General features: G+C 48.8%; 1 protein-coding gene across 1 annotated transcript in view; it reads left to right on the top strand.

Annotated features, from left to right (window-relative positions):
* The window catches only part of STAG2 (stromal antigen 2), a 613,131-nt gene that overhangs the window by 372,714 nt on the left and 226,708 nt on the right, over positions 1–13,709 (top strand). Inside the window, 1 exon segment of the mRNA XM_033944545.1 lies at positions 6,010–6,080. Within this exon segment, the coding sequence (XP_033800436.1) occupies positions 6,010–6,080 (71 nt within the window).

Raw genomic sequence — 13,709 nt, 5'->3', positions numbered from 1 at the left:
GGTTTGCTGAAGCTGAGTAAGCAGAGAAGGAAACAGCGGAAGAAGAATGGGCTCCCTGGAACTGAGTTGAAGTAGAAGGGAGAACCAATGTTGCCTGGGCCACCGTGGAACGATGAGAATCATGGTGGCTTGTTCCCTCTTGAGCTTGAACAAGGTTCGTAACATGAGAGGCAGAGGAGGGAAAGCATACAGGAACAGATTGGACCAATCCAGGAGAAATGCATCCGCTGCCAGACGGTGAGGAGAGTAGAGTCTGGAGCAGAAGTGGGGCAGCTGATGATTGTGAGGAGCTGCAAAGAGGTCTATCTGAGGAGTGCCCCATTGAGCGAAAATGGACTGGAGAGTCAAAGGATCGAGAGTCCATTCGTGGGGTTGGAGAATTCTGCTGAGATTGTCTGCTAAGGAATTCTGCTCTCCCTGAATGTAGACAGCTTTCAGGAATAATTGGTGATCTATCGCCCAAGACCAAATCCTTTGGGCTTCCTGACACAAGAGGTGAGAGCCTGTCCCACCCTGTTTGTTGATGTAGTACATTGCAACTTGATTGTCTGTGCAAAGAAGTAGAACTTGAGGAAAGAGGAGATGTTGGAAAGCCTTGAGGGCATAAAACATCGCCCGGAATTCCAGGAAATTGATGTGGTGTTTCTTTTCCTGAGTCGTCCAAAGGCCCTGAGTTTGAAACTCGTTCAAGTGAGCCCCCCAGGCATAAGGGGAGGCGTCGGTGGTGATGACTAGTTGATGAGGAGGTAGATGGAAGAGAAAACCTCTGGAGAGATTGTAAGATATCAACCACCATTGTAGAGATTGACGAAGAGATGATGTCACAAATATGTGTCGTGAGCAAGGATCCATCGCTTGGGACCACTGGGTAGCTAGGGTCCATTGAGGAGTGTGCAGGTGAAGACGTGCGATGGGGGTGATATGAACTGTCGAGGCCATGTGACCCAAGAGTATCATCATTTGCTTGGCAGAGTTGGAGTGTTGTGGGAGCACCTGCTGACATAGAGATTGAAGATTCTGAAGACGGTTGGACGGCAGGAACGCTCTCATGAGGACTGTGTCCAGGACCGCTCCTATGAATTGAAGTCTCTGAGTAGGGATGAGATGTGATTTGAGTAAATTGATCTCGAACCCCAGAAGTTGTAGAAAAAGGATGGTCTGGTTGGTGGCAAGGAGCACTGCCTAAGAGGAAGTGGCTTTGATTAACCAGTCGTCCAGGTAAGGGAAGACCTGAAGATGATGAGAGCGTAGAAAAGCAGCCACCACAATTAGACATTTGGTGAACACTCTGGGAGAGGAGGCAAGACCGAAGGGTAACACCTTGTACTGGTAATGACAGTGATTGATCATGAAGCGGAGGTACTGTCTGGAGGCCAGATTGACCGGTATGTGAGTGTATGCCTCTTTGAGATCGAGGGAGCATAGCCAGTCACCTTGATTAAGAAGAGGGTAAAGAGTGGCCAGAGAAAGCATTCTGAATTTTTCTTTGACCAAGCATTTGTTGAGATCGTGAAGATCTAAAATGGGTCTGAGATCTCCTGTTTTTTTGGGGACCAGAAAGTAACGGGAGTAGAATCCCTGCCCCTTCTGATCTAGAGGAACTTCCTCTATGGCGTTCAGAAGAAGAAGGGATTGAACTTCTTGAATAAGAAGGGAGGACTGATGAGTGTTCAAAGCAGACTCTCTTGGCAGACTTTGGGCAGGAAGAGTCTGAAAGTTGAGAGAATAGCCGTGGCGGATGATGTTGAGGACCCACTGGTCCGAGGTAATGATCTCCCAATGGCTGATGTACAGAGTAAGACGTCCTCCTATGGGTTGAGGCAGATGGGCGGATGGTAGAACACCGGCTATGCCCTGGAGAATGAAGTCAAAAGGGTTGCGTGGACTTCTGCTGTGGGGGAGGTTTCACCTGCTGCTGTTGCTGCGTCCGAGGAGGTTGTCGTTGTTGCTGACGCTGACGTCTTGGCTGCTGAGGAACCTGTGGTAAGGGTCTAGCCACATAATGGCATTGATAGGCTGATTGCTGCCGAAAGGGCCGGACAGGTGGAGTTTTCTTCTTTGTTTTGAGAAGAGTGTCCCAGCGAGTCTCATGTGCGGATAACTTTTGTGTGGTGGAGTCCATAGAGTCACCAAAAAGCTCATCCCCGAGACACGGGGCATTAGCCAAGCAATCTTGATGGTTGACATCAAGCTCTGATACTCTCAGCCAAGCCAGACGACGCATGGCAACAGACATGGCCGTGGCTCTGGAGGTAAGTTCAAATGTGTCAAATATAGAACTTACCATGAACTTCCGAAGCTGGAGAAGGGAGGAAGAACAATGACAAAAAGCAGATCTCTTGCGGTCAGGTAAGTATTTCTCAAAAGAAGCCAGGTTTTGTATGAGGTGCTTCAAATAAAAAGAGAAATGAAAGGCATAATTACCAGATCGGTTAGCCAACATAGCATTTTGGTATAATCTCTTACCAAATTTGTCCATGGCCTTCCCTTCTCTGCCAGGAGGGACTGAGGCATACACACTAGCTCCCGCAGACTTTTTGAGAGTAGATTCTACTAATAAAGACTTATGCGGGAGCATCAAATCCAGGTATGGGGATGACTTTGTATAAGGAGTCCAATTTACGAGGAGCCCCTGGAATAGTCAAGGGAGTTTCTAGATTTTTATAGAAAGTCTCCCTTAAAATATCATGGAGAGGCAACTTCAGAAATTCCCTTGGAGGCTGGTCGAAGTCCAATGTATCAAGGAACGCCTTGGATTTTTTTGGACTCAGCCTCCAAGGGAATGGAAAGAGACTCGCACATCTCCTTCAGAAAGGTCGTGAAGGAGGCATTGTCAGGTTTAGAGGATGGATCTTGAACAGAAGGATCCTCCTCACCAGATGAACATTCACTCTCAGAGAGAAGTGGCTCTTCGGAGTCACCCCACAGATCAGGGTCCCTGATTTGAAAACTTCAATCCCGGGAATCCGGCGTCGAGGGTTCAAGGTGTCGGGATTTACATACCGACTTACCCGACCTCAAAGAAGCGGTACCGGGAGAGGTGAGAGGCTGTAACGGTGCCGAAGTTTGGTCAGCCTGATGAAGAGCTCTCGGTTCCGGTGCCAGTACCGGCATGGAAGTCGAGGAAGCCGAATGGACCGGTACCGATAAAGTGGAAGCTCCACTGTCGGTACCGGTGGCTCAGACCGGACCGGGACTGTAAGGTTCGATGCCAAGAGAGCAGGGAGTAACTGCTGCAACTGCTCCTTAAGCTGCACCTGGAGGACGGCTGCAATTCGCTCGTCTAATTCCAAGTTTCCAAGTTTATTAGGTTTTTATATACCACCTATCAAGATTATCTAAGCGGTTTTACAATCAGGTACTCAAGTATTTTTCCCTACCTGTCCCGGTGGGCTCACAATCTATCTAGCATACCTGAGGCTATGGCGGACTGAGTGACTTGCCCAAGGTCACAAGGAGCAGCGCGGGGTTTGAACCCACAACCCCAGGGTGCCGAGGCTGTAGCTTCAACCACTGTGCCACACACTCCTCCAATGTGGCACTGGCACCGCTTTCTTTTTCTGCGGTACCTGTGGTGCTGCTCGACACCCAGAGGATGAGGAGGCCGATGACGATGCACTCACCTCTATGGGGGCGGAGCGTTTGCGCGGGCGCCTCGTGGTCGGCAGGACTGGACTTGCTGCCACAGCGACTGGAGTGCGCTCGAGCAGGGAAGGTTTCTTAGCCAGCTTACCTGACTGGTGCGACGCCGGCGCGGTGTTACGTGGCGTCTAAGAAGTGGGTGCTGATTGCGAAGGAGCCGATGCCGGTGTCGATGCCGCAGAGTCAGCCATCTCGGCACCGAAAAGTAATTTCTGTTGAATTTGACAGTTTTTCAACGTTCTCTTTTTCAGTGTGGCACAACAGGTGCAGGTGGAAGCCCTATGATCCGGACCCAAGCAATGTAAACACCAGTTGTGCGGGTCGGTCAAAGAAATGGGCCATGCACACCGTTGGCACTTTTTGAACCCTGGCTGAGGGGGCATGAACGTAAAAACGGCCTCTGCCAAATCGAAAGCCGAGGCTTCGATGGTGGCAACAGGCCCCGCCGGGGCGAACCCGAACGAAAAAAAGAAGTAAGTTTTTTTTTTTTTTTTTAAACTAATAAATAAAATAAAAAGAAAAGAAGGAAGAGACTCTTCCGAAACTACGCGAGTGGGAAGGCGAAAAAAGAGCTTTTCAACAGCCGTTGAAAAGAACGCGTCTTCTTAGCTCCGCGGAAACTAAGAAACTGGGGACCGCGCGCCTCCGTCAGGCGGGAAGGCACTCGCACGTGCGCGGTGTGGCCTGCTAGAACTTTCCAAGTTCTTAGAGTGCAATCACTCTAAAATTGTCCATACCGGGGCTCCGTCGGTGCCGTCACCCATCAGTCAAGAATACGCTGCCTGCTTGTCCTGTGATAATGTTAATTATTTATATTTGGGGGGTTTTCAAAGAGGTCAAGACTGATGTCTTTAAAATATGCAATCAGTAACAACTATAGAAAAATAGACAAATTAAGCAAATTATAGACAGATATAAATTCACAAAACTGACACATTTTGATCACTAAATTGAAAATAAAATTATTTTTCCTACCTTTGTTGTCTGATTTCATGAGTCTCTGGTTGCATTTCCAATATTTCTTTCTTTCTGCCTCCTGCACGCGTCCTCTCCTCCAGATCCCATTTCCTTCCCCAACCAACATCTCTCTCTCTTTCTCTGTCCCTCCATGAGTCCAATTTTTCTTTCTTTTTTTTTCTCTCTCTCTCTCTCCACCCTCTACTGCCATATCCAACATTTCTCCCTCTCATCCTTCTATTCCTCATGCATCTCTACCTCACTCCTCTCTCTATGCCCAATTTTCCTTTCTCCCTTTTCCCATTTGCACCATCTCTCACTCATACACTCATGCCCATCAATTCTCCCTTTCTATTCCCTCCCTCCTATGTCCCAATTTAGTTCCCCCATGTTCATGTTGCTTCCCTCCCCGAAGCCTACCCATCCACAGAAGCCGCTGGCGCCATCGGGGATCCCTGCTTTCCCCCCACTGAAGCTGCCGCTGCAGGGAATCTTTCACTGTCACCGTCTGCCCACCCGCTGCACCACCCCCGAAGCTGACCCTGCCACCTTGCTGGAGCCGACACACTTCACCCACCTCCCCCAACCCAGCAGCAACTTTGCACATGGACGGGCCAAAGCATGTGCAGCGACTCACACGCTGAACACAGCTGGCTCACAAGCCTTCCCCCCGACGTCAATTTTGACGTCAGAGAGAAGGTTCCAGGCTAGCCAGGCAGCAATTGGCTGGCCTGGAACTTTCTTGCTGACATCAGAATTTATGTCAGGGGGAAGGCTTGGGGGCCAGCCGTGTGCAGTGTGTGAGTCACTGCACGTGCTATGACCTGTCCCTGTGCAGAATTGTTGCCGGGGGGGTGGGGGGGTGGACAGACGTGGAGCGTGTTGGCTCCAATGAGGTGGCGGGTGGGGGGGTGCAGTGGGCGGCCAGATGGAGGCAGGGAGGGATCCTTGGTGGCAGCGGCTTCAGTGGGGTACAGACAGGGATCCTGGTGGGAGGCAGGGAGGAATCCCTGGCGGTGGCCAGGCCGTGTACCCCCAAGGGTACGCGTACTGCATGTTGAGAAACACTGGCCTATGCACAGTCAGCTTGGGGCTGTGAATTGATGTATGTTCACAGGCACAGCCTCTTCCTCCTGTTAGCCTAGAGACCAATCTGAATCCTGGTGTGTTTGAGTACACACTGAAACATAGATCCCTTTGCTGTTACTACTTTAGACACCACAGCTGCCTTCATTTTTTGAATACATGGAGGGAGGAGAAGTGAATGAGGTTAGAGGTCTACTGTTTTGTTTTCTAGTAGTGGGGGTCATAGAGGATGAAAGTTTATGAAGCACTGTGTTAAGCTGTCTTAAGACATATTTGATTGAATTTAAAGCAAATGAAAAACTTTTAGTAATGTTTCCTTAATAGGAAGAAGAACCTGATGAAGATGATGCTTACCAAGTTTTGTCAACTTTAAAAAGAATCACTGCTTTCCACAAGTAAGTTCGTGTTAAAAGCATTTTATTAGTTTAAGTTCAACATTTTTTATTGAATTTTAAGAATACAAAAGCAGAAAGCAATACATATTCTTGTTTCCATAGTATACAAACAACCCTCGAAACAGGAGAGTACAAAACTATATATAAATGTGATTTACAACAGTGATATTTCCTATAATCCTCCCACCCACCTCATACTCTCACATAGGCATAAGATAGGATTACAACATACAGCATGTCGAGCAATCAGGTAGTTTTATATGGAAGATGCATTAAATGAATTTTATACTCATATGGAAAAGTGTTGACATTTTGTAAAATAATACAAATCTTTAGAAAAAGTAAACTCTGATTTTGAAAAGAAGGTGTTTTCATTTGCGGCACAAAAGTCAGTCATATGGCCAGGTTGCTTGCTTGCTTGCATCAGTGAAGATTTGCATATAGTTGAAGTGACAGGTATGCAAATCTCTCTCATGCATATTCATTAGGGATATCTTGAAAACCCGACTGGCTGGGAGGTCCCCAGGACAGGGTTGAGAACCACTGCTCTAGAGAGACTCGCCAATGATGATGGAGTACCCTGCACACTTCCAAGTTCTTTAGCTGAACCAGGAAGCCCACTTCCAGATAGACATGGAAAGCTGAAACCACCAGCAAAAACGAAAAGAACTGTCTGCTTTTAGGAACTCTGAGCAAAGGATGTCGACACGACAACACCTGCCATTCAGAAACTCTAAGGTCCCAAGAGAGAGTGACTTGAAAAAAACATAGAAACATAGAATATGACGGCAGAAAAGGGCTGTAGCCCATCAAGTCTGCCCACGCTAATGACCCACCCCCAGACTTCACCCGGCTAGAGATCCCACATACATATCCCATTTCTTTTTGAAATCGAGCACGCTGCTGGCGTTAATCACCTGCAATGGAAGTTCATTCCAATGATCAACTACTCTTTCGGTGAAGAAATACTTCCTGGTGTCGCCATGAAATTGCCCACCTTTGATTTTCAGCGGATGACCTCTTGTGGTTGAAGGTCCTTTAAGAAAGAAGATATCATCTTCCACCTCGATGCGGCCCGTGATATATTTAAAAGTCTCAATCATGTCCCCCCTCTTTCTACGTTCCTCGAGCGAGTATAGTTGCAGTTTATTCAGTCTTTCCTCATATGGGAGGTTCTTGAGTCCCGAGACCATCCTGGTGGTAATTCGCTGAACCGACTCGATTCTCCGCACATCTTTTTGATAATGTGGTCTCCAGAATTGAACACAATATTCAAGATGAGGTCTCACCATGGATCTGTACAGGGGCATTATGACTTCGGGCCTCCGGCTGACGAAACCTCTACGGATGCATCCCACCATTTGTCTAGCCTTGGATGCAGCTTTCTCCACCTGCTTGGCAGTTTTCATGTCTGCACTAATGATTACTCCCAAATCACGTTCTGCCCTAGTCCTAGCTAAGGTCTCACCATTCAGAGTGTAAGTTCTGCATGGGTTTTTGCTGCCAAGGTGCATGACCTTACATTTTTTGGCATTAAAGCCCAGCTGCCAAGTCGAGGACCAATGTTCCAATAAGAGCAGGTCCTGCTCCATACTGTCGGGTAAGGTGCTGTTATCTACTATGTTGCATAGTTTGGCGTCGTCGGCGAATAGTGTTATTTTACCTTGAAGCCCTTGAGTCAGGTCTCTTATGTATATTTTGAAAAGGATCGGTCCCAAGACCAATCCCTGTGGCACTCCACTGGTCACCTCCGATGTATTGGAGGGGGTACCGTTAACCACCACCCTCTGGATTCTACTGCTTAACCAGTCATTGACCCATGTCGTCAATATCACTCCCAATCCCATCGAAGTCATCTTGCTCAACAATCTGCGGTGCGGGACGCTATCAAAAGCTTTGCTGAAGTCCAAGTACATGACGTCTAGAGACTTCCCCATATCCAGTTTCCTTGTAATCCAGTCAAAGAAGCTGATCAGATTGGATTGACAGGACCTTCCCTTTGTGAATCCATGCTGCTGGGGATCCTGTAGATTCTCCTCGGTCAGGATCGTATCTAATTCTTGTTTAATAAGTCTTTCCATGAGTTTGCTCACTATTGAGGTGAGACTGACCGGTCTGTAATTCGCAGCCTCCGTTCTGCAACCTTTTTGTGCAATAGAATGACGTTAGCTGTTTTCCAGTCCATGGGGACTTTTCCGGTACTTAGGGAAAGATTGAACAGCACGGATAGCGGTTCCGCCAGGACATCACACAACTCCCTAAGAATCCTGGGGTGTAGATTGTCTGGTCCCATGGCTTTGTTCACCTTGAGTTTTGATAGTTCACCATGGACGCTGCTCGGTGTAAACTTGAAGTTTTGAAACGGGTCTTCCGAGGTTTGCTTTGCCTGCAGTTGTGGACCGGTCCCCGGCGCCTCACAAGTAAAGACTGAGCAAAAGTATTCATTTAGTAGTTTGGCTTTATCAGAATCCGTTTCTGCATAGGTCCCGTCTGTTTTCCTGAGACGTACTATCCCATCTGTGTTTCGTTTCCTGTCGCTAATGTATCTGAAGAAGGATTTATCCCCTTTTTTAATGTTTTTCGCTAGTTGTTCTTCTGTTTGAATCTTAGCCTCTCTGACTGCCGCTTTGACTGCTTTAGACCTGGTCAGATAGTCTTCTTTTGTCACCCTGTTTCCTGTATGCTTGTAGGAAATAAAAGCTTTTTTTTTTTCCTTGACAAGATCCGAGATTTCTGCAGAGAACCACTGGGACTTGTTCTTTCTCCGTCGTTTGCTTACTGTTTTTATATAGCGGTTTGTTGCCTCATGCAAGGTGCATTTCAGGATTGACCACATAGCCTCTACATTATTGGTTTCAGCTTGGTTTTGTAGCGCCTGATGGACGAAGTCTCCCATGCGTTTAAAGTCAGTGCCCCGAAAGTCGAGGACCTTTGTTGCTGTGTTTGATCTAGTGAAGCCTATCTTGATGTTGAACCATACCATGTTGTGGTCGCTGGAGGCTAGTGTATCGCCTACCGAAACTTCTGAAACGCTTTCTCCATTGGTGATTCAGTGTCGCCTGATCTCTGGTGGGCTCCAGCACCATTTGTTTGAGTTGCGCCCCTTTTATGGAGGTTAAAAGCCTTCTGCTGCCGCTGGTAGTAGCGGAAAGTGTCTTCCAATCAGCATCGGGCATATTGAAGTCCCCTAGCAGAACCGTGTCCCCGCGTAAAGTGATGTTCTCAATGTCTTTGATTAGTTCCATATCCCTGTCTTCCTGCTGTTTTGGGGGCCTGTATACTACACTTGTATCTACAAGCATTTTTCGTTTCCTCTGGCCAGGTTCACCCAGAGTGATTCCCCAGTGTAGTTGACATCTGTGATTCTGGTGACTTTGATGTTATCTCTAGTGTATAGTGCTACCCCACCCCCTATCCTTCCCTCTCTGTCCCGACGAAGTAAGTTGTATCCTGGTATAGCCATGTCCCACCCATGTGAGTCTGTGAACCAAGTCTCAGATATCGCTATTACATCGAGGTCGGCGTTCGTTATCTCTGTCTCTAATTCTAGAATTTTATTGCCTAAGCTGTGTGCATTAACATACATAGCCTTCCATACTTTATGTTTGCTAAGACCCTGTGTAGAATTTCCCGCCTGAGTTTGAGTGGCTTTTGTATGATTGTTTTTACTGTGTGAACTTACCTCGGTTTCAGAAATGGAGTGTCGATTCACCTCTCCTGGAAAATTACTTACTGCGCTAATATATGAGTGGGTACCCTCCCCCAACTTACCTAGTTTAAAGCCCTTCGGAGGAGGTGGGCTAGTCAATGTCCGAAGACGTTCTTGCCTCTCCTTGTCAGGTGGAGTCCATCTGGTCCCTGCAGTCCCTTTAGTGCCTCTCCATGGTCCAGGAAGCCGAAGTTCATGTCCCTGCACCATTCATGTAGCCACTCGTTCGTCCTCTGGATACGCTCCTCCCTGGCTCTTCCCTTGTCTCTTACAGGGAGGATCGAGGAGAAGACCACCTGTGCTCCCATCTGCCTCAGCCTCTCACCCAGGGCTCCAAAGTCCTTAGGTATGTTCTCTGGGGTGTTCCTGGCAGTGTCGTTCGTACCCACGTGAATAAGGAGCATGGGGAAGTAGTCCTCGGGCCTGATGAGTCGGTCTAGGCAGGGGGTCATGTCCCGGTCCTGGCCCCTGGCAGGCAGCAAACCTCTCTCGACTGCATATCCGGTCTGCAGATTGGTCCCTCGGTGCCCCTCAGCAGGGAGTCCCCAATGATCACTACTCTACGCTTCTTTGAGGGGAGCTGATCAGTTGTCTCTGGAACTGGGACTGTCTGAATGTTGACCTCCTGTGCCTCGCTCGCGGGTCCTTCCTGTAGTATCTGGAATCTGTTCCTCAAGGTTATTAGTGGGGTCGATGTAGGGCTGCCCTGTGTGCAAGAGAAGGAGACAGGAGAAGAAAAGGAAGAAAAAGAAGAAGGTCTTCCATGTTTTCTCGTGGAGGAGGTTACCAGCTGCCAGGAGTCAGCGTACCCATCCTCCTCCTGCACCCCAGTCATTGGTGCCAAAGTTGTAGGTTTGGTCAGTTTGGGCGTCTCGAGGATGATCTTGCCTGGCTCCTGCTCGGTGATCTGGGATAGCTCCTGGATGACCTTGTCGATGAAGGCCTCGTCCTCCCTGATGCTCCTCAAGCGCTTCACCTCCTCTCTTAGGCTCGTCAGCTCACGCAGGATGTCTCCGTCTAGCTGGTCTGTCTCGTCCGTCTGTGTGGAGGCTGTAGTTGTCTGCTTGGGGATGGGGATGGGGAGGGCTTCGGTCTGTGCAGAGACCTCTGCCCTCTGTCCTGGTTCTCCCTCTGTCTACACGTGGACCGAGGCCATCCCCTGGATCCCTTCTGTGACTGGGCTGCCGGTCTTGATTGTAGTCTTCGCATTCCTCGTTCTTCCTGCCATTTCTAAGAAAAAAATGTTTTTTTTAATTTTTTTAGATAGTTTGAAAGTGTGAGAGTGAGAGTGGAAGGGGTAGTTTAAGAGTGGGAGGGATAGAGAGACTGGTAGGGTCTGCCTGATGTCTGGTATGAGAGGATTGTCTGCTTGTTTACTAGCTAGAAGGGTAAGAGAGTTGAATAGAAAAGATAGAAGGGTATGAGAGTTGAGTGGAAAAGATAGTCTAAATGTTAAGTAGCTAGTTGTATGTGCCTGGTATGTGTGGAGTTCTTTCCCTTGTTGGTTGTCCGGAGCCCTCCCTTGAGGCCCTTCTCAAGGCCCTTCGCAAAGGCGCTCTCGCTAAGGCGAGCGCCTTTGCCGCCCGCCTTCGCCGTGCGCCGAACGGCTGTGCGCCGTTGGATCCTCCCCTTTTATGGGCGGAGCTTGGCTGGTGATGTCGGGGGGTGTAGGCGGAGCTTTCACTGCCTCCTCCGCTCTGCTATCCTCTCCCCAAACTCGCCCCTGCAACTTCTTTCTCCGATGCCTCTCTCCTCCTCCCTGCTAGCTCAAGCAGGTCGCTGCACGCTGCCACGTGCTCTGCTAGGCTCAGCTCGCCCTGCACTCCCTGGCTGGCCTAGTGAAGTGAGTTCTCCGTCGCTGGCTCCTCCCCTTTTATGGGCGGAGCTTGGCTGGTGATGTCGGGGGGTGTAGGCGGAGCTTTCACTGCCTCCTCCGCTCTGCTATCCTCTCCCCGAACTCGCCCCTGCAACTTCTCTCTCCGATGCCTCTCTCCTCCTCCCTGCTAGCTCAAGCAGGTCGCTGCACGCTGCCACGTGCTCTGCTAGGCTCAGCTCGCCCTGCACTCCCTGGCTGGCTAGTGAAGTCTGGAAAGTTAAATCCCGGAAAGAAGCATCTCTCAGTGGGTCTAAAGAAGCCCTGGCAAAGCCAGCCAGCACCACATTAAGATCCCAGACTGGGAATGGATTCTGAACGGGTGGCCAGACCCAAAGATATATTTGCAAAACCAAGCAACAGTCGGATGCAACTCCAAAGAGCACTGCAAATCCTGTGATCTAGAGCCAGAGAGACTGGCCACCGGAATCTGCAGAGATGCCACAGTGAAGCCTTTATCTAGATCTACTTGGAGAAAGTAAGTACCTGCGACACCTGAGTCGAATAAGAGTCCACCTATTCATAGTCACTCCAGCGTTCTAAAATCTTCTACGCCTTAGCATAAGCTGACACCAAGGACGACTTGATAGACATAAGAAGCTTTAGCTATGACAAGCTCCGAATAGCCTTGCGTGGTTTAAAAAAAAAAAAAAAAAAAGCTGCGCACTGAAGCAGCTAAGCCCGTACGAGCAAAATGACTGATCCTTCATGGCAACTGGGCCTGGGTGAGAAGGCAAATCGGGTGCCACCAAAAGTACACAGCCGGAGTGAGTTGCAATCTTCCGAAGGACCCAGGTGAACAGCGGCCAAGGCGAAAAAACGAATAGAAGGAACCTCCAGAGGCCACAGTTGCTCGAGAACATCAAGTTTCTTGTTTCCAAGCCAGATTTACAACTGAAGAAGTGTGGAACCATCATGTTTTGCAGCGCGGCCACAAGGACAAAGCAGGGCTGCTCACAGCACCTCACAAGCGCCCAAAACGCCTACTGCGCTCAGGTCCACTCACCCAGAATTCTAGACTGACGGCTGAGGAAGTCTGCATGAATGTAGGCCATATGCCGCCATCAGAGCCAGGAGACTATCTTCCAGCCAAAGGGAAATAAGTCGAGCCTCCTGAGCCAAGGGAGGGTTCTTGGTTCCTCTCTGACGAATAACAGAGAACACCGTCTTCAATGATCTACCACTGCTATGGTGACGGAGTCCAACAGTCCTGAAAAGGACAATGACCTTAGTGAGCCCCTCCCAGCCACGAAGGTTGGCATCTGTGGTACTACAATCCAGGAGGCACTGCTTAATGAGATGCTTTGGCAGAGCGATTGAGGACGAAGCCACCAGTTCATACACAATCTGTCCTCCAGAGTCCACGGCATACTCAGCTCTAAAACATCTCAGTGGGGGGCCCAGTGAAAGAGGAAGGAATTCTGAAGAGGATGCATGTGTGCATACGTCCAGGGAACTACATCCAGCTTTGTAAGCCTGGAACCCAAACTCTGTAGGATGTCCCACGCTGAAGGGGCTGTCATCTGCATTATCTCCGAGATTTGTGCCCAGAGCTTCTGTTTCCGAGCCTCGGGCCAGTAAACATGGCCCGCTGCCATATCGACTAGTCCAGCAACTGTGGGGGCATCAGATCAATATATACATAGCTTCCCTCAGCTTCTACCTAGACAAACATGGCATAACCTCATACAGCTATGCAGATGACATCACCATTCTCCTCCCCTTCGTCCACCCAGAACCCACCATGATAAGCACAATACACAGAACACTCGAAACAGTAGCAACATGGATGACAGAGCACAAATTAAAACTTAACCCTGACAAAACAAACTTCATCCTCCTAGAAAACAATAAAACTCCTACCTTAACAAATCTAGTAATAAACTTGATCTCATACCCTATTCAACCCACACTAAAACTTCTGGGAGTACTAATTGACAGAGGCTGTACCATGCAACCACAAATCAGCAAAGTAATAAAAGCATCATTCGTGACCATGAGAAATCTAAGACAAATCCGAAAATTCTTCGACAGGAAACAATTCCTA

Source organism: Geotrypetes seraphini, chromosome 5, assembly GCF_902459505.1.
Source record: "Geotrypetes seraphini chromosome 5, aGeoSer1.1, whole genome shotgun sequence".
In the NCBI taxonomy this organism is placed as follows: Eukaryota; Metazoa; Chordata; class Amphibia; order Gymnophiona; family Dermophiidae; genus Geotrypetes; species Geotrypetes seraphini.
This window is presented reverse-complemented; position numbering and strand designations above follow the sequence as displayed.